The 26,545-nt window shown below is 41.1% G+C and overlaps 3 protein-coding genes across 7 annotated transcripts; all 3 read right to left on the bottom strand.

Annotated features, from left to right (window-relative positions):
• Positions 1 to 676: 676 nt before the first annotated feature.
• Positions 677 to 12,092, bottom strand: zgc:158258 (specifically androgen-regulated gene protein). The gene is made up of 5 exons (XM_030051250.1): positions 12,087 to 12,092; positions 5,860 to 5,898; positions 3,396 to 3,548; positions 2,793 to 2,988; positions 677 to 2,697 (listed from the first exon to the last, which is right to left on the bottom strand). Exons 3-5 carry the CDS (start codon positions 3,498 to 3,500, stop codon positions 1,478 to 1,480), a joined length of 1,521 nt encoding a protein of 506 aa, XP_029907110.1. The 5' UTR covers positions 3,501 to 3,548; positions 5,860 to 5,898; positions 12,087 to 12,092; the 3' UTR covers positions 677 to 1,477.
• Positions 6,930 to 15,197, bottom strand: yod1 (YOD1 deubiquitinase). Of its 3 annotated transcripts, none has more exons than XM_030051252.1 (3): positions 15,079 to 15,197; positions 11,204 to 11,416; positions 6,930 to 10,182 (listed from the first exon to the last, which is right to left on the bottom strand). In XM_030051252.1, exons 2-3 carry the CDS (start codon positions 11,409 to 11,411, stop codon positions 9,485 to 9,487), a joined length of 906 nt encoding a protein of 301 aa, XP_029907112.1. In that variant the 5' UTR covers positions 11,412 to 11,416; positions 15,079 to 15,197; the 3' UTR covers positions 6,930 to 9,484. The 3 variants fall into 3 exon arrangements, with proteins under 3 accessions (XP_029907112.1, XP_029907111.1, XP_029907113.1); XM_030051251.1 differs by lacking the exon at positions 15,079 to 15,197 and adding an exon at positions 14,936 to 15,070; XM_030051253.1 differs by lacking the exon at positions 15,079 to 15,197 and adding an exon at positions 14,936 to 15,064 and having other exon boundaries at positions 11,204 to 11,412.
• Positions 15,198 to 15,471: 274 nt separating this feature from the next.
• On the bottom strand, positions 15,472 to 26,356 carry pfkfb2b (6-phosphofructo-2-kinase/fructose-2,6-biphosphatase 2b). 3 transcript variants are annotated; one of them, XM_030051286.1, is made up of 17 exons: positions 26,195 to 26,356; positions 25,504 to 25,668; positions 24,637 to 24,762; positions 23,943 to 24,039; positions 23,005 to 23,071; positions 22,739 to 22,813; positions 22,490 to 22,546; positions 22,206 to 22,330; positions 21,752 to 21,959; positions 21,298 to 21,444; positions 20,791 to 20,895; positions 20,100 to 20,229; positions 19,538 to 19,600; positions 19,345 to 19,409; positions 18,308 to 18,475; positions 17,536 to 17,558; positions 15,472 to 16,721 (listed from the first exon to the last, which is right to left on the bottom strand). In XM_030051286.1, the coding sequence occupies exons 2-17, from the start codon at positions 25,586 to 25,588 to the stop codon at positions 16,652 to 16,654; spliced, it is 1,611 nt and encodes a 536-aa protein (XP_029907146.1). In that variant the 5' UTR covers positions 25,589 to 25,668; positions 26,195 to 26,356; the 3' UTR covers positions 15,472 to 16,651. The 3 variants fall into 3 exon arrangements, with proteins under 3 accessions (XP_029907146.1, XP_029907147.1, XP_029907144.1); XM_030051287.1 differs by lacking the exon at positions 17,536 to 17,558; XM_030051284.1 differs by lacking the exons at positions 15,472 to 16,721; positions 17,536 to 17,558 and having other exon boundaries at positions 17,875 to 18,475.
• Between the last annotated feature and the right edge of the window lie 189 nt (positions 26,357 to 26,545).

The following is a 26,545-nucleotide window of genomic DNA, read 5'->3' as shown; positions in this document are numbered from 1 at the left end:
AGATGAGTAGTTTGACTGATAGTCGTTCTGTAACTGAAGTGCTGGATGATGGAGAGAGGTAAAGCCACTGGGCAGGTTTTCCAGGCACGAAGGTTTGACTGAATCAAAACCTCTTTGCCTCTTTGTTCCAGACTAATTCTGTGACTGGCATGTAAGGGCAAAGCAGGAGAATAAACAAGGAAAGCTCAGTGTGAAAGAGCACACTGTTAGGAGTTGGAATGAATCACTAAGAGCCAAATAGTTTGATTAGATCACATTTCTTAATGGTTTCATTTCAGGAACTAAGCTACATAACTCTAAATACTGGCTGTATTTTATCTCCTGTGCAGAAAAACATACAAAGCTGCTCTAGGCTGTAATATGTAATAGTGCATGAGGATAAGGATATATAGCCAATAGATAAATAGATTCACCCTATATTTACACTATACACTATCAGTTTTTGTTTCAGATCTGGGCGATACACCTCCTGTGTTTAGATAATGAGGGCAATTGTATGAAAGCAATGTGTCACACATCTATGACCCCATCTAAACAAGAAATATAAAAGAATGGTAAAACCAGTTGGGTGAGCTATTACTGCATCAGTGCTGGCTGGCAACAGTGTATTGCTAAGAGATATAGCTAAACAAACAAACAAACAAACAAACAAACAAAAAAAAACGGGGGAGAAATCAAATATAAAATACACTTTCAAATTTTATTTTCACAATAAAACTGAACAAAGTGGTAGAAACTGATTTGAATTAATGTAGTCCTAAAAGGAATCTACTTTACATACCACTTACAGGCACACCTGTGAATTGCAAGATAATTAATAACTGTAAATATTCTGTTGATTTGAGCTGATTTTTCCATTAAGTACAACAAAACAACAGGTTACATATAATGAGGTGGGAACATATCTGTGATTAATGGAAAGTCATTGTGTTGGGGGCTCACTGGAGTTTAAGGACAATACCACCATTTTGATTGTTGTTTGATTGTTTCACTGTTTGATTGTTTTTTCCTGACTATTATTGCTGAGGTATTAAGTATTAATTATGTAAAAAATGGATCTGAAATATTTAAAACTTAGTAAATCACCAAATTTGAATAAGCAATAGTAGAGGCCATTCCTTGAAGGCTGTATATCAATGATTTTAATTTCTTATACTTTCTTTTCAAAGACTGATTTGTTGTAGCAGCTGTTTTCATCTAATATGTACAGTACTACAATGTTCAGGATGCCTTTACAGATATTATTGAAGCCTGTGGCAGAGCAAAAATCCCTTTTAATTAAACCCAACACCAGCCATACTATTGGAAGTGGTGGTATTGCCATTTAAAATTTCCTCATTTGGTTTGTGCCAAAAGTGCCAAGTGCCAAGTTCCCACTTAATGCTCTAACTCTCTTTAAGCTGATGGAACTCCTGAACCCTTAAGTCCCTTTACACACTGTAAGTAGGCAGACATCCATGTCTGCTGTCTGTCTGTCTTAGTCCTTCAGCAGCCCCAGCTTTCTGAGTGCTTCTTTACGATCTTCTCCCATCCTAGGCACTGTAATCACAGTGTACCCCAGGGGATTTGAGGGTCTGTTGGGGTGCCCAGGTTGAGCTGCAGTGGTGGTTTTCACTGGCTCGGGTTCCGTGGTGTGTACCGATTCAGGACAGTACCCACCATTTCTGTATGTGCCCAAGGTTGCAGAGCAAGGTTGTGAGCTGGGTTGACAGGGTTTGTGGCTCTCAGGACCCACTCCTGAGCGCTCCAGAGTGACCGCCTTTATTCCATTGGGCTGGGAGGGATGTGAGTGGGACACGGACTGTTGCTGCTGCTGCTCACGCCTGGAGTAGTGGTGGAAACTGGCACTGCTCTGCACAGGCCTGGCCTTGGCTTCTGTGGGCACTTGAGAGTAAGAAAAGGACGGGCTTCTTGATGGGTTTGCGTGCAATGGATCTCTTACAAATCTGTGAGTACTTAGGTCCCAAGAGGAGTGAGATGTAGGTGGTGGCAGTGGGGCTATCTCCTCATTTTCTGGTTCTTTGTCTTTCAAGAGGCCCAGCTTCTGCAAAGCCTCCAGTCTCACCTGCTGGGGATCTGCCACACACCTTCCACTGGGTGAAAAGTCTGGGGTTGGGGATGCTATTTTGTTTTGGGTCTTAGCAGATAAATGTGCAGGAATTACTTTGGGTTTGGGAGCAACAGCTGGAGGACTAGTCTTAGGCCTAGAAACCTCTGAGGGGGATCTGGAAAGGTTCCCATGGTTTTGGTGAGTGCCTGTCATTGTATTAGGAGGGTGCTGTACCACATCTATCGTATGGTCAATTGTAGGACATAAAGGGGACTTCTTTGTGGATGCACTCCTCCGTAGATGAACAAGGGCCTCATAGGACAGGGGTCCTCTTGGTGACGGACCCTCAGCTTTCCAAAGTGAGCAGTCTTTGGCTTTGGTTGGAGGAGGTATCACCACAACATTGACCTCTGAAGGTACTTTAGGAGCGCCATGTTGTTGGCCATGGGGGGAGACGGGTTTGCTGCTTGAAATAGTGGACTGAGGCTTTGGGTTCTTGTTTGGAGGAAAACCTGGCTTAGCACCAGGCATGGGACAAGGAGAGCTGTTAGCCACAACAAGAGGTGTTGGAACCAGGTAGTTCTGAATGGCTTTGTGCTCTCTGAAACTTTCCTTCAGAGGTTCCTTGGAGGAATGTTTTGGTGAACCTGAAAAACACACACACACATGCATGAACATATTTAAACACACACACGTCATTAGAAATGCATTGTTTTCCTCCTCTAACTGTTGATGCACTCACTATTGAACTTGCTGTGGCTCATGGAGGCTGACAGGTGAGCCATTTTGGTAGCAAGGTTCCCAGGAACGGGCAGTTGGTCAGGTTCATCATTGGACAGCCCGCTGTCCTCCTCAGTGTCCAAAGACTCAATAGTTTCCTCCAAAAACATGAGACAGGCCTTCTCTTCAGCGGACAGGTACTCTAGGCTGTCATCACTCTGTAATGTATAAAAGCAGGGACTGAAGTGTTTTGTTCCACAAAGTATGGTACTTTTTACAGGAAATTACTGTATGCAAGGTAAGTCCATAGGTAATAAAGTGATAACACGTATAGGTTGTGTATTTTAGAGAAATGGAATGATGAACTTCAGGTAATGATTTTTTTTCTCCACAAATAATTTTAAGCATTCAAAATATAAATCTTCTAAATATAAGGAAAACTATGAAAGCAGACAGATCCCTTGGGCCACATCTATTCTGGTGGATACGAGATATCACTATTCACCTGTTGATTGAGGTCACAGATTGCGTGTTTTTTTGTAATCATATCTCATCTTGTGTACATGTGTGGTAGCTGACCTACAAAGATCTCCAGTCACAGTTCATGTAAACCCTGTTAACTTACAAAGCCAGAATTAACACTGACAACACTGTCACAGCTGCCAGCGCTATCCATGCCAGTCATGCTCTCCAGTCCAGTGCCACCTGGCCACGTATCACTTCTGGGCATCTTACTGCCCTGCTCATCCACAGTCAGTGGCACAGGTCCGCTCTCACACTGTAAGAAGAGAGTTAAACTTCGGGTTCATTTCATTTCGGAACCATTAAGCTGCTTTTCAACATTGTTTCTCATACACAGGCCTATCTAAACTCAATCTTAATCAGCATCTTTCTATATAACTCCACATCTGAGGGAACAGACTGTTTGGTAGAGAATGACAGGGTATCAAGGCTTAGAGTTTCTGAGAGATATCTAACTAGTCCTCTTGCTGCATGTGACTCAGATTACAGCACATGTCACTCCTAATCTTCCTCAGCAGGATCAATTTCAAAATGAGTGGAAGGTAGCACCAATGATCTCCTGAAAGCTATATGATATCCAGTTTAACCATGCTCTATTACTGTAGCGGTGTAGCACTACAAAATTGTCAAATTGGGTAGAAGCTTCACGAGTGGGGAAAGGCAATAATACCAGAGTTATACCTGATACCATATTCCTCCCGGGGCCACCTATATTAAAATGTATGCACCGATATTTCTGTGAAGCACTTTGGATAAAAGCACCCTGCTACTGCATGTAGAGTAGGCTGTGATGCAACCACACAATAAAGGAAGAAGGAGAAGAAGAGCGTTAAAGAATTTCATTTTTCAACAGGAACTGCACAGATCAGGTTAGGAGTGTAGTCTAAAGGAGTCCCCTGTCTGATGCTGGTGAAAAGAAATGCACATTTGGAATAGTTTCAGCACCTGAGGGGGAGGGGTCAAGGAGGGCACAATAGCACTCCTGTTCACTGTTCATGCTTTGTCATGTCATCCCCATCCAGGTAAAAAAAAAAATTCAGGCCCTTTTCCCCAGGCAAAAATATGTAAAAATCTCCATCGTTTCTGCTGCATGTGTGAGGTGTGCATTTGAATAACCCAAAGTGCAAGATAACATTTATATTGTGTTTTTAACCTGGGTTGATCTCATGCAAATAGGAGAGCAGCTGCCGTGGACCTGCAAACACTCTGCAGCATTAGTTTTTTAATTTATAAAGCTGGTTATCAGATCTCTCTCCCATATTTTCAGATTTCATTTATTTATCTTATCAATCTGGTGTCATCGGCTGTATGTGGTGCTCTGCTGTTACGCATGCTGTTTTAATGACCTTGTGTTGTTTCCTTAGGATAACAAGACCACAGGTTATTAAAACTGCAGTTAGTCATTAACCACTGTAGACTGTTGTCAGTGAAAGAACACCTAAAAAGAAATTTATAAATATCTTATCACATGTACATGTACATGTACTGTATTGATAGTTGCATCAATACAGTACATGTACATGCACATGTACATGTATGTATGCAACTATCAATACAGTAGCAACTGTGTAACACTCTGTTAAAGCTTGCGTGACATAAAACCATGTGATTCATCCCATCATATCTTGAATGGGAGGCAATAGCTTTCACTGGCACTGGAAAATCTCCTTTGAAGGCTAATCTGTGGTACAGTGACACAGTGGTAGTCTTGTTGTGATTATGGCTATAAAGTAAGACACTCCTAGGTTTTTTTTTTTTTCCCATAGTGCATATAAGGTCGATTACATAACAATATAAAATCATGGCTTTTCAGTAAGTTTATCCTGCTTCAATCTACCCCTAATTTCCTTGAGGTCTAAATTCATTCAATGATATGCTCGTGTTTTCCAGTCTTTGTAGCTTCTATTACAGTCTAGATGACCTGTTCCAAATCATACAGTTTCTCCAAACTATACAAACATTCATCTGATAAAAACAAAATCTGTTGTGGTTTAAAACAAAACATAACACAAAATCTCGCATGCATTGTAGGATAGTTTATGTTAATCTTTTTTGAACAAAGGTAACCTCAAACTTTAGTTTATATGCAAATGTAGTCTGAAGTAACCAGGATACAGACTAACCATTGTAGCCTACATAGATAAACAACCTAGAATTATATCAGCTTCACTGTTTATTAGATTATTCTTCCCCCTTAGAAATGACCTTATATTTACAATAAGAGGGAGACTTCCATTATAATAATGCCCCTCAGTAATGATTATCGAGTGACTCCTGGCAGTGGAGTGGAGGGAAATATAAAGCTGGGTAAGCTGTGACTGAAGGGGAAGAGATCTACCTATATTTTAAAAAGTTACACTTCCAGGATCAACCAGGATTTATCATTGGCGATAACATCGGTTGGTGTCTCATTCCTTGTCATATCCGCACATAACCTCCACCTGGCTGATACCGCTCACTTGTTATAATAAAGTTCACCTCCTACAGATTTATATCTTACAAAGAAAAAACACACACAGGTGAACTGAGTTAAGTTTAGACTGAAATCGCATTAATAGACCACATACCTGTTTGAGTCTCCGCTGCTCTCCAGCCCCAGTCTCTCTCTGTGTGTGTGTGTGTGTGAGTGAGAGAGAGAGAGAAACAGATAGAGAGAGAGTGTGTGTGTGTGTGTGTGTGTGTGAGTGAATCCGCGGTGACGCTGCTGTGACACCTGTGTAACGGACTTTGTGCCCTAAGCTCTTAGCCAATCAGAGAAGAGCATTAAGACGCGCATGGCCGCACCCGCACCCCATAGCCTACAATGACAGCCTAGCATTATTAGGCTAGTCCTTATTTGACATGTAATGGAAAAATAAAAACCTTACTATTATTAGTCCCCTAGAGCAGTGAGAACCAATATAATCACCAAGGCATAAATAAATAAATAAATAAATAAATAAATAAATAAATAAATAAATCCATTCATCCATGCACATAAATAGGGTTGTAATATCCACCATAAAGAAGCACTAGCTCGCTTTTACAAACTCTATGGCTTATTACTTGAAGCGACAACCTAGAAAGTCTTGGAAAAAGTCTTAGTTCACAAACCTGAACTGATCCCGTGCCATGGCGGAGGGATTACACTCCGTGTTATTTTAAGGAACATTTGCCCTCTCATAATAGGATCTAAAGCTTGTTCAGCTGTGATAGTGACCAACCTTAGGTCCACTGTAAAGAAGGCATGTATGAACACAAGGGAATACAGCAAGATTAACCCTGAGGTGTAACGTTGTGGGTGTTCAGGGTGACTGCATATTTTTGAGGTTTGATAAAGCCCATAGTTAGATAACCAAGAGCTCTCCAACCTTATGAATCCACAGAAACTTGTGCACCATCCCACAATCCATTTTCATCCTAATTACGTGTGCCCCTCTTCAGTTAACTTGTCTAACTAGGCTAGTAATAAATGACATTTTTTCTGTGAAAAAATCCCCTTGACTTTACCAAGACCTATACAAACCAAAACATAATACATACAGAGCATACTGGATATGTACAGAAGATCCAGTGTCAGAAAATCACTAGAGGTATCAGTCATTAAAAGCATGGATGTGTGAATACAAGGGCTAAACAGAAACACTGGAACACTAGATCATGGGTTATAACTTTTTATTGACACATTGGAAAAAAAAATCAAGTAAATCCAGTTATTCTGTAGTGCTTTGTGTGCAACATTCATTGTTAGTGTCCATGGAAATTCTTGAGAACTTAAGAGTAAAAACCTGTCTGCAGGAGTCACGCCACCCACAGGACCCAGATCTGACCATGTACTGTATATACCACAGGTGTCAGAAATGACTGACACAGCAAATATAGAGGGCAATACAAAATACGACAAAGCCATAATTAAAAGTTTCATAGTTTCACTTGTATGCAAGCTGATTAATGCATAATCAATGTCAAAATTAACTTTTTCAGTAAACACGAGAGGAAAAGCATCTGTCAGCACTTCACATCCAAAAAATAAGAATTTGACCATTTTTGCTTTGTCTTTCCTCAATTCCATATCTCCTCTCTCCTCTGGATCAAAGAGAAAATCTGACAGCAAACCCTGAGCGCCTCCTCCACCAAACTGTATATTATACAAGACTTTTTGGCAACAACTGAACGCCAATATTGCCAGTGCACACAAGTTCTAAAGATTGACAAAGCTGAAAAATAATATACTTGTTTTGCACTATTTTCTAAATTCATGTATGATGGCTCAGTGTGGTCTGAATATTTATGGCCCAATAATTATGAGCCTGTCATACTGCATCTGACACCAGAGCAAGGTGATCGTACACAAACTGAGTCAAAGGCTTGACAAAACATCTGCAGGGCCTCCACCAGTTGACTGTCTCTGAGCCCAAGTCTAACATAATGGAACAAGTGCATGCTCAAGCCTCACAGGCAGTGCATATCAAAGGACTAAGCGATGAGAGGACACTTGGTTTCAGATGAAATGTGAGGATGTGCCCTAACAGTGGGAAATGGTGTTCAATACAAGAGTGTCAGTTTTCTTCTGAAAACATGCACCACTTACTAAACCAATTTACATGTGCTCACAATTCTTTAAAAGCACATCTACAGTTAGCATTGAGCTGCAAATGTGAGAGAAAATGAAAACCATTTGACAAAAGGTGAAAACTGAATGTTGATAAGCAAAGCACATAATGGGGGACAGTACCTGAAAAGTGAATACACTGAGTGAACAGGATTCGTTCCATACAGCACTGAGTACATTCTCTCACTCAGTCTATTCAGCTCTCTAGCCAAAATGCCTTACCGTCTCACTGCGATTTGTGTCCTGAAATAGATTGCTCCGTCACTACTCAACACGCCTGGTGTGTTGTCAAAATTATGGCGCAAAATGTAACAAAACAGAAACTGAATTTTTCAAATCAAAACATCATTTCTTACAGCATTGCATTTGAAAATCACACGTTAGATTAAAAAAAAAACACACACACACACTCCTGTAATACTGTCATACTGATGAAAGAAAAAAAAAGAGAAAAAGCTACAAATTTTATAAATGTTTTGTTTTCAGCACCATTATTTTTTGTTCATTTCCATTAACCTTAAAATAATACTACTACTAAGCCATATTCCTGCTGTGTGCACACGTGCGCGCGCACACACACACACACACACACACACACACACACACACACACACACACACACACACACAAAGTCCAACTTACATAATCAGGCTTCCAGATGAGCAACTGTATTATGACACTGTAAATTCAAATACAGACTTCAGTAGATCTCATACCACAATCTAAATGGCCTCATTTGTTGTGTGAAATCAAATGGCTGTCACAAGAAATACAAATTGCAGAAGAAGCACATTTCTATAGAGACTAGCCTACATTAGCATAGAAACAGCCCAAGTGTGCTTACCAATCTGGACTTCAGCACAAGTTAACCAAAGCATCAGTTTTGACTAACAGAAGAGATTCTGAGATCCATCAATTGAGAAGTGGAATAAATACATGCTACATAACTAACGGGATGAATAACAGTCGACTTGGAGTGCTGAGCTTAAGACAACAGTGAATAGGGTTACATTAAACAGTGTATAATTCTTAGTGCTTGTTTTAACCTCCTTGGAGAGCTAGAAAAGGTTGGAGACTAGACTGGGGAGGTTGCCACATATGACAAAACAGTGTGTGAAAAAAAGCTTAGACAATCACAGGCAAGTAGTTCAAAGTCAGCTTGGAACACTTTGCTGTGGTTGGCAGCAAACCAGTCACTAGCTGATTTGTCCTGATGCAGTAAACCCCATCAATCTGGTACCACAAGCAGATTAAAACAAATCTTAGGAATTATTAGCAAATATTACATGACCCAGATCTGTTCAACAGGGCTGCAACCAATTCCAGACAGACTAAAATGATGGTTTAAAGATGCTGGGGCATTGCAGTAGCTTTTTTCCTTTTTTAAGTTGAGAACTAACAGCAGTTTAGAGTAATACTGGACAGGTAAGAGGCTGAACACTGTGTCTGCAGAGTCTCCCTAGATGTCGCTGGATGATGTGAGGTAGAGGATCACACAAGCAGACAGACAGGCAGACAGACCAACAAGGAGTTGCCAGACTTGGGGGCACGTGGTTGGTTGTGGTTGTAGTCGTGAGAAGGAGAAAAAGACAAAGGACTCTTCACACTTCACCGAAATTGGTGTGGCCTGTCTCCTTGGCATGCTCACGAGCTTCCTTTTGTCCAACCAGGCCCATCTGGCACACCATGCAACGTAATGCAAAGCGGTTAACGTCTGTGAACTGCCGCTTGCGCCGCGCCTCGTCTGCCAACTCGAGGGCCTGGGCCAGGATCACGTCGTCTGTGGTGGAGAAGATAGTCTGGGGCGGGGTGTCGGAGCCGGGCGTTTCTTTCTGCAGTGGGTCATAATGGATGCCATCATAGATGAGCAGCACACGTTTGTGGTAGCCGGCGTCCTCCCCAAAGCGGTCCACTCGCACCGTTTGTGTGTCCACCACGCAGATCTCACACTGGTAAAACTTGGACAGGATGGACACCTCGATGGCTCCTCCCCATGTGTCGTCACGTCTTATCCAAGTGCAGTACTCCTCATTGGTCTTCCCCAGCACTGCTTCGCAGTACGCTGTGGGGTCGCTTGACACAATCTGGGCGATGAGGCCTCGCATCTCAGGAGCACAAGCTGGGTCATACACACCGCCCTCCACTACGTAGGACACACTGGTGAAGAGGCAGGAGTTGTCGGCCGGAACTACCCGACGTGTCAGCACTGGAGAGGCTTCCAGGCATGGTGCCTTCGTCACAGTGGAATGATCCTGAGGCTTTGGTTTGTTTTTTTCTTCCTCAACGATGAGCGTGTCCCCTGCAAACAGTGGAATATGCTTTGAGTAACACGCCAATGACAAAATGCTAGAGAAAAATGAAAAAATGCACACTCTTCATGACAATGTTGTAATATCTACAGCTGTGAGCTCAAGATTTTAATAAAAAAAAAACTTGCCTGAATGTTTCAAAAAAACAAACTTTCAAGAACTTATTAGAAGTGGTTATTGGGGTTTTTGTGTCAACAAATGATTGCCAAATTTCACTGCACTTGGCACTGTTCTACTGCATCAGCTGATGGCCATACAACTACAATGGGATGCTTGTACATAGGAGTAACAGCAGGTATTTCAAAAAATCTGAAAAATGCTACATACAAATGAAGCGGCACACTCCACCTCCAATAAAGAAATTAAAAGGTGTTCAGTATGGTCTGTGGCCAGTACTTGCACTAGAGTCCACACTAAAAAAAATGTTTACATAACCAAATGGAATGAGCACAGGGACAACTTATTACAAGTCAATATAAACAATGCAAAACAAGGATGCAAATGTCTTGAGGTAGCAAATGCAATCAACAGGCTTATTAGTCTTCAAAGACGCACACAATTTGTGTTGGTAACAAACATAACTAAGTATGTTTAGAAGAAAAACTACATTGGAAATGAAAGACCAAAGTTTCGACAAGAAATGCCTTCATCACCCTCTACTTTGTTTATCGGAGAAGTGATGGTAAGTATGACATTTCTACAAGGTTGTAATGGACACATATTGTACAGATTACATTTTAGGATGTCCAAAGCCACCAAATTTTACTAACGCTTGGGATGATATAATTTTTGCCATTATTTGAAATCCCTTTGCATTTTGTTGTGTAACTTCTTAAGCAAAACATTTTCACTTAAAACAAGTGTTTCCTTGTTTCCTTTCAGCTTTTCTGATTGAATGCATCCTCCTTTGCAAAATAGAGTGTACATATTAGGCCTACTGTAACATGTGAAAGCAAAGGGTGTTTCTCCATGTTGTGCTCATTGTTGCTGATAAGTGTGACAGTGCCCGACCTGATTTGATGGGATAGTCCTTGAGGTGAGCATCTCCATTTCGAAGATCAAGGCTGGAGGGTGGATAACCAACCATAATTTTCTGCACATCACAGGGGATACCAGTTAACTCCTCCACCTTGTTCTTCAGTTCTTGCACACAGGACTGATGAGTCAAGCCTTGCATTATGTGGCTCCCATTTTTGGTCTTACAACGAAGTCGCAACATCCTGTCTGGGAAGATTTATGACAGAGAGTCATGGATTTTAATTTAAATTTCCGACACTGGAAATGTGTCGTACAGACCTTAGCTGGTAGGCTAATAGTAATGGTAATATCATCATGTACAAGTAGGCATAAATAAAAATTCCAGCCACTAAAATGTCTTGATTTTGAACAATTTCGCCCCTCTAATCAATCAAGTGCCTTTCTCTCCCTAATCAATATTACATTAGTTAACATCCCCTGCACCCAATATTATGTCAATTTAAATCCAAATAGTAATTAATTTACTTGTGAAAACAAATGGCAAAGATGTACTTGACAGTTAAAACAACTAAATGCACATTTTTTCCCCACGAGATTCCCTTGTACCTTTTAAAAACAGATGCTGTGTTTTCACAGGAATTGCCTGTGGTCTGAATGGGACCTGGAGTACTGGCCCAGGCTGTGGCAGAGCAATGTTCCTAAGCTATGGCCTAATAGTTTCCAAGAGTTATGTCAATCTGAACTACACAAACCCAGGACCTGCACACTCAAAGTGTTGAGAGAAAAATAATACAGACAAAACAGGCCAGTGATATTGCCCACAAGCCACATAAATGCATCAACGAAGGTAACACCAGTTGGCACTCTTGCAGAGCAGACAAAATACACCTTCTTATTCTGCCTTAAAACTCTAGACAGATAGGAAGAGTCAGTGGATGCACATCTTTTGATGCACAACATAAGATGCCATCTAGCGCACACCACATGAGGGAGATCTGAAGCTTCAGCACAGGAGGACAAACAGAAGAGCAGCTGCTCACTCCTCCATGGATGCCAGACTCTGTGGCCGTCTGTTGTGAGCTGAAGCTGGGTGCTGCATCACTCTGTTTTCATGGGCAACATCCATGAAGCCTCCCACAACTGACAAATTACTTTTACTGCTCCTTCCTTTCCTGTTTCAAGTAGGGCTGCGTGACATGGCCCAAAAACAAAGTCTCATTTTTTCACTACTACTACCAGCGGATGGGAATGTTGCAACTGGCAATTCACCGAAGTGTTCCTGGACATGAATCTTCTGTGTAGATGAGTGAATTGAGGCTTGTTTGATAGAGTGCTCAGCAGCTTTGTTTCCCCATGTTATCACATGTGTAGTAAAAATCTTGATTTTATGATTCAGCTGTCTTTTTTTCCCCATCAATTTCAACCATAAATTCCAATAAACCAATTTAACTGATTTATCACCCAACCCTAGTTTCAAGTTGAACAAAGCTGCACTCATGTTCAGGAACAAAAGGCAGTGGACATGGTCCATACGTCACACAAGATAAAATAATCACAGCAATACATAGGACACCCACAGTATTAGCCATCCAAAACAGCAAAAGGTAGGCACTGGAAACTGGGGTCATCCAAGGCAGTGTGGGATAGTATAACACAGCTCTTTTTACACTAAACTTAGACCTAGGTTAAAACCCTTGTATGGCTGAGAGTGGCATATATGCCAGGGTTCAGGGTTAAGGTCTGCAGTGTGAACCCAAGTTAGACTCAAGATTAGAACAAAAGCAACAAAGCGTTTGTTGTCCAATCAAAACCATGCTACAAACGTTCTGAAGACATTAACTAGGGCTGAACGATATAGCTATATATCGTTATCTAGATATGAACATGTAAGGTATTAATATCTCAAAAGACAACAATATGGACAAGATCAAGTTTAGGGTTACAGTTAGCATAAGACACTGATAAAAAAAATACTTTGTGAAGTGACTGCATTTTCTATATCCTTTTGGTGTTAGTATGCTGTTTTTTGAAGAATTTTCACTACAATTTTCAAGTGTCAATGCTGTATCCTATACTGGATGGCGAAGCATGAAATAACACACAGATCCGTAACATTTGGTCTTCTGCATTTGCACTGTTGCTGTTTTTATCCAAAGTTGTCATAGTTTTGCCAAGCTATATCTGTGTGATTTTAAATGCGACGTAGCTTTAACCTCAACTTGCTGCTGTTTTTCTCCCAGTCTCCTCAAACTGATGACTGTGCATGTCATTTCCAAATCCAAATGCTGGAGCCAATACTGGATGTTTTGTTAGGGTTTGGGTTGTGTCAGCACCAAGATGAACCCTCTCTGCATCTTCACAGTGTCAGTGACTGCTTAAGGAAGTGCACAGCTTTAGCTTTTCACTGAGCAGTTAAGCTGGCAATGTTACAGACTGACTGGAGATCAGGCGACAGACAGAGTAGTGAATTCAACAGTAAACAACAGTCACCCAAAGTGGAGGCTTTGGAGTCTGGCAGCTTTTTCATACCTGAGGTAATTAATGATTTTTATGCCCAAATACCAATATATCTTAATAAAAGTGTATATAATCTTCTCAAATAGGTGTAACTGAACATTACTAAACTTGCAACAGTGATCACTGAAAGTTAAATTACAAAAATGGTTGGAAGTTGTGTGAGTGACTGGCCAATATTGGATGCAGTGTCAGTGATTGGCTAGCGTTCCTTTAAGTGTGAACCCATGGTCATATCCTACATTGCATTGCTATTGAGATATATGGTATAAATATAAAGGTATGACATTTTGTCCATTTCGTGCAGCCCTAAAATTCACCTTGGGCTTTGATTTCCAAGTGTGAATCCTAAACCCAGGGCTTGCTGTAAGGCCTGGGGTAATTGTACAAGCGAGAGCCGTGGCTCCATCCCTCCAGCAGAGTTCCAGAGACTTAAACAATTTAGACTAAGGCACACTGAAGCTGATCTGGCCACTCGGGGAGACCAAACACCTTACTAAGTCTCTTTGTGTTGGCCTATCCTTTTGGTTGTCACTCGTATTAGTCAACTTAGAGATGCACTAGGCAAAACTGAGGGCTGACTTAAGTAAGGACCATTTCCACTCTACTGACAGGGAATGTGGAATAAGCACTACATTTCTCAGGGAGTCAGGACGACGATGAGAACCATGTACACTCAACCATCTGCTCTTATTCCACGTTTTTTGTAAAGTGAGTTTAAAGCGTCCTCACCTCAGTGCAGGTTTGCATAGTACGTTTTTACTTGTTAGCAAAATATTACATAGCAATCACTACAGCGAGCGATATAAACAGCTACCGTATCGAAGGCACAAAGTTTCCTGAACTGACTGTTGCTCTCTGGGCATAACAAACAAAGTGCTGAGCACAACAGCAGCTCAATGTAGAGGACCTGACTGCGAGCCTTTCTTTGTTCTGTCAGTTACGTTTCCACTGACGAGTGAACCGAGCGTTAGCCGTTAGCTAGTCAGCCAATATGCTGGCATGCTATGTTAGCATAGCATGAAGCTAACTCTAAGCTGAAAGATAGAGCAACATGCTTCAGTGCCACTCGACAACTTCACTCTGGCTGAATAAGGTCATGTGTCTCGTAAATGTAAAAGAAATACACTTGCCTGCATGAGCGCCACACACCAGGCAAGCTAGTTCGCAATTCTATTATTCTGTTAGCATAGCTGCCGCCGGCTAGCGTTAGCCTGCTAATGCCATTCTGTTCAGTAAAGTTAGCCTAACCTTAGCTTGGCAGCTTTTCCAGGCGTTTCCCGTTTACAAGTCGACAGTCAGCTTGGTCAGCTCGTTAGTGAAGCGGCTCCTGGCAAGGTGGTTACATTGGCAATGTGGCAAGATAAGTAACTTGGGTTATTTTATGTTCTTACCTGGTGTTAACTGCAACCCTGCCTCAAACAATAAACATCCAGTGACAGACTGTGATGTGTAGTACGTCACTTTACGCCTCAGCAAGACGTCATGACGTAAACACAATTTAATATTTGACTTCTTTCAGTCACACCTTTCTCAGGTCATGAAATATAAACCTGTACAAGAATTCCTGTGTAGCAGACTGTTTATCCGTGCTTCATTCACTCAGGCCACAAGCTGACAGGGGCTGCTCTCTAGAAACAGGGCAACTTTAGTTACATCATGCGCTTTCGGCTGACCTCTCTTACCTCGTTTCCACTCTTTTATTCTTCTTACCTCTCTGCAAATAACTGAAGCCAAATAAAGCGGTCTCAAGCATGTCACACACTCTTACTGGGTCATGTGTCATTCAGTACTTTAATAGTGTTTGAGACAGTTTCAGCTGAACTGAACAGGGAACAATTAATGAATATCATAAATAAAAATTGGAATTGAAAAAAGATAACAGATTTGGTTGAGAGTTCTTTCCCTTTGGACAATAACTTCTCTTTGTCACCTTCAAATTCATTTCCACTGTCTGCTAAAAGGCACAAATAGGCAGCAGGACATTAAGTTTTCAGCAGTCATCAACCATATAGTCATAATTATACTAATACTACAGCAAAACATACATTAGTGAAAGAAATCTTAGGTGGAAGAAATGGCTGCATCATTGGAAAATAGTTCCTTCATACATTATGATCGTGGCTTGCAGTTTGTGACAGAGATAAAAAAAAAAAAAAAAAAGTGTTTCTTTTTGTGATATACAATATGTACAGCAACAGAGAGTAAAATATTAACAATATCTGACAGTGCTTCCATATATTATCAGCTTCCTTCAACTATCAACCATGATTTACAGTGCATTCTCTCACATCCTAATCAAATCAAAGAAATGGCAAATGATGGCTTGGAAATATACAACTAACAAGCATTCGAGCTACAGATTACTTCTACAGTACATCAGCAGACTTGCATTATAAAAATATTTTCACAGCATCTACTTTTTAACCACATACCAAAATAGGTCACCAGCTTTCCACATTGTATACTTCTCTTACTCTAGATCTATGAAAACATGTTTTATACATAACAGTGACGGTGAGTGTCATCATAACATTACACACTTTGTTTCTCTGACATTCAGAATATGTGTATATACAGTGAGTAAGGCATTGCAGCATTTACTATCAGGATTAGTTAACAGATATGAAATGTGTTCTGTTGGTTGATTTATGTAGTTTGGCACACATGCAAGAGGTGTTTATTCTAATAATGTTTCCATTCCAGAGCCTTAACATGCAGAGTCAAGATGAATAACACAGAAAGAGACTGCAAAAATGACCTTGAAACCACACTGATCGTCAAGCCTCATTTACAAAAAAAATCGTCCTTCAACAATCATTTCATATAATATGATACAAACAAAAATGCGAACTGTCACATTAATACCTTGAGTAATGATACAAATTAGTCTTAGCTTTCAGTTTATCACAGGCTCCAGAGCTTTTGCTAATTTAGTGTCACGAGCAGAGAGGCTTTCTTCTGGGCTCAATCAGAAGCGGACACAGCCACTAGTTTCTTCGGGGCTGTCAGAGTCGATTCCTTCACACAGGGACTCCTTCAAAAAAAAAAAAAAAAAAAAAAAAAAAAAAAAAAGTGATGGATGTTCAGAAATACGTTCCTGGTAGGAGCATATCCTAGTCTGGTAGATTAATAGCTTTCCAGCAGGCCCAGGAGTCTTAAATTCCTATTTGAGAAATGAGGTCATTATGCAAAGTGGTGAAACTACCCACTGTCAAACTCTTTTTCATTCTCTTATACATTTTAACCCTATGCACAGCAAAAACTTCAGTTTTAACACAAGAGATTATGGTCCAAAATCATATTCGAGTATATTTGATGTCTGAAAATCAAAGTAAAATGCTCTTAAATTACCACATTTACCACAAATACCAAAATGTGTGTTTACAGGATAGAAATTTGAAGTGATAGAAATTGAATTAAATTTGACCACTGAAATTGAATGCATTCACTTTCTATGTTCTACAGCAGTGTGTCAATCTTTTCTTATTTTGAAGTATGTTTCTGTGTCTTGTCTTGTAACACTGTCAGAAATGTGTTTTGAATGAGGTTGATTTAATTGATTAAGCAATTTATCAGAAACTACCAAGTATCAAAGTGAATAGTAAAGTGTACCACCTGAATTACGAAGAAATTTCTCTTGATAAGGCCACTGGGATAAAACAAAGCAGATACCAGCTTTCACTCTCTTTGTGAAGAGCAAAGGCAATGACAGGTTAGAGAAACCCCGAAGACTGAAAGTTGAAAATATGCTACTCAGGTAGCATATTGACATCGGTTACAATGGAGTGATTCAAATTATGGAGAAGGAAATGAAGGGTGCGTGACAGGAAAGTCTCCTGAATACTCACACACAACTGCTTCCTATCCGAGGCTGTAAGACAGGGTAGGAAAAAGGGGAGAAAGAGAGAGACAGATAGAACTGTGGAGAAGGGCTAAAGCACTGAACCCACAAGGCAAAGCCAACAAATAGACAACACACACAAATATGAATATGGATTTCGAAATTTCAGCACTTCTTCTATTTTTTTTTTTTTTTAAGTCTACAGCGATTAATCCTGTTTATTACGAGAAGCAATGTCTTATGTTAGATTAAAACAGTTTTAGTCAAATTGCTAAAACTGGTTTTAACATTATTAAACCCAGTCATTCAGGCTTTTGGTTATGATGATCGAATACGCTTTGTATCACATTATGATCTGTTACAGCAAAGTATAGAATGCTGACGTTTATGTGTGTCTTCTATACCCTGTAAAGGTCGACATGGTGACTCATAAGGAGCTTTTCTCAGCACAGAGTAGACATGCTGCTCTGCATATTCAAGCTGGAGACAGCCCGATGGTGTAGCAGACATCATGCAAGACAAACAGCTGATGCTGGCAACACACAGCCACAACATTCAAAGAGGGAAGCCACGTATCCGACAAGAGCCAAACATGCCCAGGGACAGAAAAGAGAGAGATAGACTCCACGTCCCTTTCCACACAAACACTGAGTCATCAAGAGGATCCAAATGGTAGGCAGGGGAATGCTAAACATAAGGGTGAGAATCGGGGTGGGAGGTGACTGATTAGAATTAAGGGTGACTGAATTAGAGAGGGAGCCTGTATTGCTGTCACTAACTTGGCTTTGCTGTCCCTCTGGCATCAGAGCTGATGGGGTGGGGGCGAGGGGGAGCCAGGGCCGGTTGCCCGCACTGTAGAGCCTGGGACGCTTGACCTGGTCGTGACTGGACAAGGGGGTGTAACTATTCCGCCGGTGTATGGGAGCAGGGTCCCTCGGGACTTTATCCTGGTAGGAGATGGGGAAACGTTAAAGAAACGCATGCGTTAAAGGAAAAATAAAAAAAAAAAAAAAAGGTCTGGGAACACACAGCAGCACCTGGGACAGCTCCCCAGACACAGCCAAACAAACTAGCCCTCTTCTCCACAGCAACAGGCAAGACAACCAAAGTCTTTATGTGAAACAGACATGATTCCAACACATGATTAAACCACGCAACAAATAAAGGCAATGTACAGTTAGAACCGTAACTGCACAGGACAGACAAACTAGCACCTGATCCACCTTTACACAGCTGCGTTATATGCACTAAATTTCTAAGGGGAAGTTACAGCTCCAACACAACTGTCTTTTGAAGAGTACACTTAAAATCCCTTAGCAAAATCAATGACAGGAGGTGACCGGAGCAGAGTGATGAATAACGTTCAGGCAAGCAAGGAAATGAGGTCAGCCATGGCTTCTGTCGAGGTAAATATTACCGCGTTAACTAGACACTTAATCAGACATAGCCCGAGCCAGTTTGATTAATTAGCAAGGTTACAGAAAACAGGAACATTCTCAAGTGTGGTGAAGCATGAGGAGAGTAGGATGAGCAGAGCAGAACAGGGATGTGGCGGAAGGAGTCAAGCAAGCAAAGCCTCACATTTAGGGGGTGAGGTGTGGTTGCATCGCAAGTGCACTGGACTGGCAGGCAGAGCCCATCAGACTTTGGATTTGACATTACACAGATTTGCTGCTTAACGTTGAATATATTATTGCACAACTAAACAATGACCAATCACTTTGCACACATGATCATATTTAAAGCTTTAATTCACAAATGCCAAATGCGTATTAATGCACAAAGCGATTTTTCAACCAGATCCACAACAACTTACAAGAGGTCTGTCACGGTGTGTGTTCACTGCCTCAACATTAAGATAAAACATTTCCACTTTACAACCTAAAGGAAAAGAGAAGCAGTGAATACAAGTGAAATGTAAGAATTATCAGCTCTAAGTAATGTAAATATATTTAATGTAAATCTTGGACTGCAGCCACTTTATAACTTGTGCAAGGTAAAAGACTCACCATATGCAACAGGGGTCAACTTGAGCACCGTATGGAGTGGACATTTCATGTATGGTAGATCATCTGTGGGATAAAGAAAAAGAGCATCACCTAGTAAGATCCAGTATGTTTATGTGTATACATAGCAGTTTTAAGCTTGTGCACACGGGTATGAGTAGGAAATATTATCAGCCGATACTAGATATAGTGGTATCGTCAGTATCGGCATATGCTGACCAATATGCACCATTATAAAAACATCTGCAGCAAGCTCAGTTTTAAAGCTAAAGTGAGGATACTGGTATCATATTAAACTAAATGACCTGGTAGCATTATACTAAGAGGTAAGGGGGCTAAATAATGCTCCAAAGTTAGGCTTAATTTTGGCAAGGAGAAAGTGGGAGGTACCAGGGTTCTGTGGGTACCTGCAGGTACCTATCAAACCCATTCACTACATTGGCTAAAATATTGTGATCAGTGAATTTTTCCCCTCTAAAATTAGTATTGGTATGGGACTCAAAATGGCATATTGGTCAGCCACTACTGTATTATGTACAGATGTCCATCTTGTGTTTTTCCTGACCTGCGCTCTTGTCCAGGAAGTAAGCTAGCAGACAGCGCATCACAGCCTGGTGGCAGATCACCAACACATTGCCTTGTCTCTCTAACTCCATGATAACTGGCTCCAAACGCTGAACAAGATCCTGGTAGGACTGAAAGCCAGAACAGACATGTTTAGCCTCATTCCAGAGGACAAGCGTTAAAGGGGCAATAAGTAATCTATGATCTCTATCAGCCTGCTCTGGCTACAAGTAGGAATAGCAACACCATCGATAGAACTGGGATAAAACTTGTCTCTCTTATTTCTCTCCGGTTAGGTTTAGGAAAGAGTTATGCAAGTTCGCAAACATTAACTGAATTGTCCTGGGGCAAAGAAATAATGTAAATTCTTAAAATAGGTTGTATTCTCCCTTAAGTGACAGTGTCCTGTATGTGACACAAACGATAAAGTTTTGTTTTCATGATTAAAACACTTCCAATGTGCAGGAGGGATTTCTGTTGCAAAACAGAGAATGGACTGGGGTTTCAATAGCCAGGAATCAAAGGACCATAAAAAGTGGTTTGCATTGTTCAACAGTACCAACAGTACATTGTGGTCATTGTGCAAATTGTTCAAATGCATGAACTGGTTTAGTCTGTCTAGTCTGCGGTTGCTGGCTAAATGAAAGTAGTTAGACAAAACGTAATGAGAGGGGAACAACAGGCCTGGTTACCTCTCCTCCTGGGTAGCGGTAGTGGTACTTGTCCTGGTCCCTCAAAGCAAACTCCTCAGGGAATGACTTCTGGATCATTTCATAGGACATTTCTTCACACACACCCTGAAAAAACAACATAAAGAGTTTGTGTTCATATCAAATGTATTGGTGATAAGGTGAATGGAAACCATTCACTATAGAAATTTAAATAAAACTACAATTTTTAAGAAAACGGAAACACAGACAACGGCGTTTCTTGTAGTTTTAGTTGTTTGGGAGCCATTTTTCCTTTTCAGGATGCTGCTTGAGCAAGAGTGGAATGGCTAACGTGCCTTGTGGCTGGTTTTGCAATTCCCACTTTCTACACTTATGTGATTTCATTCCTCATGTTGTATTTTGCTTCTATTATTCGTGGCAAGCTCCTCTAACCCAAATAACAAACACAAGGGGAAAAAATGGCATGAGACTCTCTATCACAGGGTAACTGGGGGTGAAGTGTAAGTGGTTAAATGTTAGGGTACTGACAGCATCAATCTCGTTGAGTATCTTCCACTGCTCATAGGGCACACCCAACTCCTCTGCTGTCTGGATGGTCCTTCTCAGTTGGCTAGTCCACACCTTCAGGTCGGACAGTTTGTGCTCCTCAATAAAATTGCGCAGGGCTTTGGAAAACTGGGGAAAAGATACACAGAGAGGTTCCATCCATGCAATACATATATTATCTACTGTAAAATGTTTTCTTTTTATGGTATTTGTACTTGGTTAGATTGTAAACAGTGCATGGAGAAAGGAAAATTGGTCAGAGCAGGGGATTACATGCAATAAAGTTTATGAGTATGATGCTCTTAATAATATTATGCGCAAGTGCCTCTTAACCCACTGAGATATAAGCACGCCATCTTCTAATTTGTTTTTCAAAAGACAAAGAGTTTACAGTCCATACAACAAGCATGATGAGAATGGCCCCGTGCACACGCACCTGTTTCCCACGAGGAGAAAGCTCAGAGTCTCCTCCAATGCGTCCCTCAACATTGTGGTTGCTCTCCCCGTGCCGACACAGGTAGATGGAGTGAGAGTGCACGTGGATGTTCATGAGGTAGTACACAATCTTACTCTGGATGTAGTCCTGCACCCGGTTCACCAGAAAACGCCGACCAACATTCATCACTTTGATAAAGGATAGGTCCCTGCAGGTGGCAATGGATTGCGTGGTTGAATCAAATGGCTGTTTTCTGTCTCCATCTAGTGATTATTTTGTGAAGTACAGGGTGCAATTCTCAAAGTGATATATGTACTGTAGGCTGATGTACATTTTTTTAACACTTAGTAAAGTCACAATACAGGAGCAAGCTGATGGAAACAATACTAAAATAGAGTGGCCTCTTCAAATAACATCCATATAAAGATCAGCATAAAAATATGCTAATTCTTACCTGTCATACTCGTCAGGATCTAAAGGTTGGTAGGTAACCTTGTAGCACTCTATTCGTTTGAGGAAGTCATCCATTACTCTCTCTCTGTGCCTCTCAGGGTAGTCTGGGCTGGATACTTTTACTTCCTATAAAAGGTATTTACCACATTCAAGCAATGTGAGCGAACATAACACTACTTACATAACCAATAGTTTGAGTATTAATAGGTTATGGGTTTGACCCGGACCAGGAGTCAGTGAGTCACAGCCAAGTTTTAAATTCCAAGGGATGACATAAAATCATACCAGAATATTAGCAGCAATGACCTCTGGGTCGTCACACACTGACTCCACAAAGAACACCTGTTGGAAAGACCGCAGCTCAGTCTGCATTGAAGGGCAAAATACACTACACCCGTCTTCAACTGTCTCTTGAGCAAATGCCAACGATGCATAAAGAAAATTAGACCTTCTAGTATCAAAGTTCAATTTCAACTGAGGGCTAAGAGGAAAAATGTTCCACAATTGCATAATATAAACATGAACTCATTTTACCTTAAACGCGTTCTCTTTCACAAAAGCCAAAATAAGATCTCTCCTCTCTCTTGTCGTGTTAGTTGCATCGAACACCTGATAAAAGGAGAGAAAAAATGCTGCTCATGTACAGTATGTAATCTGTGTTCTATGGCGAGGTGATTTTTAGGGCAGTTAAGGATTAAGAATGTCCTGTGCCAGGTGGCTTTCTGCCTGCGACATTTTAAAGCTTTTGGAAATGATTCAACACCAAAGACAGACAGAAAGGCAGACAGAAGTGAACTCACGGCGATTTGGCCTCCCTCTTCTGTCAGATAGGCCCTGACATCCTGCAGAGCCACCAGAGCACACTGCCTTTGGGAGAAGGGAGAAAATGGCAAGGGTCTGCTTATACAATAGATCAGCATACTAACAAGGAGGCATGCCTTCTTTTCTGTCTACCGATCTGACCTCGGCCAAATATGTTTTGTACTGCAACGAGGTAAAAAAAAAAAAAAAAAAAAAAGAAGAAGAAAGAAAAAAAAGACAAATGATTAGAGTCATTTACAACTAGCGTTTGACCCCGGTCAGACGCCCATGCAACAGTCTGAGGGGGCTTGTATGAGCTTCAGAGTGACAGCGGCAGCTTGTTTAATATCTAGGTCAGTATTCAGCACAGGGATTCTGTCAAGAGCAGCAAAGCCTGTCACATTTTGATGGGGGCAATGCACTATAAGCCCCATTTCAATTACTAACCTTGATAAGGCTTGCGGCATGAGAAAGAATGACAGTTTCACCCTTCATTCATCATTCAGGAGACCTGGGCACTCAGTTACACATTGATCTCTGTGACTGTGATCTTTTAACCACATTAATCACCTAGATTTGGTGCTCACACTGCATCCTGTGTTTGTCTCCCACAAGATAGCACATTTGTACATGTGTGCCTTAAGCTGACTACAAAATAAAGCCAGTGTAAGACAGTTATAAACACTGGGCTGACCCTGAATATTGACCGCTGGTTCACAAATAGCTTAGTCACTGATGCAGCAGTGGAGGCTGCAGAATAAACCAAAACAAACCCAGGATGACTCAGGGAAACGTGATACTTATACCAAACTGAAAGTCAGTTAGGCCACCACTTCCCTTAGTTCTGATAGATGTCACGTGAACATGAATACAGAAAGAGCATACGATGAGAGTGGATAAGAAGCTTTGTTCCAAGTTTTGACACCCTGCAACTTACTTCCTTATTTTCATGGCTTCCTCATTGTCATGGCGGAAGAAATCATAGGACTTGTATGATTTGACAGCTTCTCTGCGGTACACACCCAAGTTAAACACTGCAAAATACACAAATGATATCAACATTTTCCACTTGCCATGCTGTGAAACCAATCATAATTAGCCTAATGCCTGGTCTACAGTTACTGCTCAGCTATTCTTGACAAGTACAACTTGAATGACTCAAATTATTATGAATTGGGACTGCTGCTTAGGCAACCACTGCAAATGGAATCCAATACATGCAGGTTAAAGCAATGCCAAGAATAATCTGTAAAATAATATTTGATCCAAATGATTGAGCTCCAAATCTGTGTTTCCCCGATCTCTATAGCTACAAGATCTCTCTCTACAGATGTCCTGTAGATAAACTCGGGGCACTGCCATCCTCAAGAGACTTAAAAAGTTGATTTAAAACTGCACATGTGCCTAATTAAGCCATGGTAGTTTGTAGGCCACAATACAGCTGGGATTTCAAAAGGTTGAATATGGCACAACTTTAAAGATAAAGAGAACTTACAAATCAGATGGTTGTATCAATCAGCTGTAATTTTGAAATACTAAGCAGTGAACATGAGGTCACTTTTTCACCCAAAATGTAGAACATGTAGGAAAGAGACCCAGCATGTGGTCGAGGGTAACCTGTATTGCTCTACCTTTGGTTGGCACTCCTATCCAGTTGAGGTAACGTGTGAGTTTCTTCGACATGTAGGTCTTTCCTCTCGCAGGCAGGCCAATCATCACGATCACTGTTGGTGAATTAGTCATATAGGAGGCCCAAGCTACACAGGAGACAGATAAGCATCTGTTAAAAAGCTCCTGCATATATACAGGTGCATTGTTAATCATGTGCATTGCAAAAGAAAACACAAACCATATTATACACCAGGCAGAAAATGTAAAAAAAATAAAATAAATAAATTTAAAGTTTACACAAAGATAAGTAAAACAACAATAATATTACATATTAAAATTATATTTCATTGTAACTGGGGTTCATGATGACTGTTACAACATAAACCTGGATTTTAAGTGTATCAGAGTATGTTTTTGTCTCATTTTTGAGAACATTCAGTGACTGAAACAACATTACAACTAGGCCATTTGTGTGTACTGAACAAAATACAATTATCTCTTCAGAGATACATATAATCTGTGGGAGCGGAGAGGTGAAGAAAGGGAAAATGTCCTGGGAGAGAAAACCAATTTAAGCTGTGGACTCAAGTGCCAAACCACAGGAAGTGTCACACAGTGTATTTTTGTACCACTGCTTCATTTGATATTCTTATTCCAATTTCCTATGGAAATCTACCTTTTGTTGTTAATAACTGAGCTGCACCATTAGGGAATTACATCAAGTGACTTCGAACTTAAGTGAACTCAGTCCACTGCACCAAGAATACAGGATCAGGTGTTAAAAGAACACTTGGCATTGTAGACTCCCCTTCAAGTCAGAACAGTTAGAGCAACCATGCAGAAGAACTGGATGAAACTTCATTCTGGGAGGCTTAGACTTTACTTACAGCATTTCTTCTCATTCACCCTCAGCTCTGTTTTCTTGGCTTCTGCTGAGTTTGCAGAGCCAGGGTCTCTCTGAATGCTTGACATGCTGAAGTCTTGTTTGAGCCAAAAACAAAGCAAAACCAAAAAAAAAGCTTTCTTCTCAGAGGGGCACTATCCAAGCTGATCTGAAACAGAGGAATATTCGCCATGGGCATAATTATTCATATTTGAATCAATGGGCTAGAGGCTATTGCATACTCCCTCCAACACCGCTGTGGACATATTGGAGGTTCACGCAGACAACTCTAAAACATTCAAAATATATATGTTATCGAAAGAGTTTGGTATCCGGACCGTGACAACAGAGGCGAGCAGTGATGAGGAGAGAGGGGTTGCCACATCATCTGCCCTACCGCGCGTTCAAGACAACAGCGCACTTTGGCGTCGGACGCGCTGCACCGCTGAGGCAGAGCCGCAGTGATTCAGTGGACATGAGGGAGACTTGGACCGGGCACGTCGTTATATTTGCTTTTTAACCTAGGTGACAGCGATTATTCACACTCCCGAATCAGATAGGAATCAAACGCTTGTATAGGCCTACGGAATTCGCCAGTTCCCCTCGAATAGCTATATCTAGATATATTCAGATATCAAACTGGGCGTAATTTCATAGCACCAGATTTAATTCAAATTATATATAGGCTACATTACCTGGTCACTGGACAATTGATGGTTCCGGTGTGCTGGGAGTGCCTGTTTTGCCCGCTGTACAATTGGTTCTTGTGATCTCCAGACCGGACAGTCGCGACACAGCTGACCGAAAGTCGCGACCGCCGCAGCGCCAAGACTGCCGATCTGCTCGGCCTGTCCTTGGTGCCGAGGTCCCTCAGTCGGCTGGTGTCCTTCCAAGCTGAAGGTGTGCCTCTACGTCATATTTTCCCTACCGTAACGCTGATAATAGATCTATGGTACACATAAAACGCCATAGGAACAAACTACTATAAGGTAGCAAGGACACCGAAGCTGCAGAGCTCCTCTGGATCTACTGAACGTCATGACTTT

Source organism: Myripristis murdjan, chromosome 5, assembly GCF_902150065.1.
Source record: "Myripristis murdjan chromosome 5, fMyrMur1.1, whole genome shotgun sequence".
Taxonomy (NCBI): domain Eukaryota; kingdom Metazoa; phylum Chordata; class Actinopteri; order Holocentriformes; family Holocentridae; genus Myripristis; species Myripristis murdjan.
The sequence above is the reverse complement of the archived record's forward strand: the minus strand, read 5'-3'. Positions and strand labels throughout refer to the sequence as shown.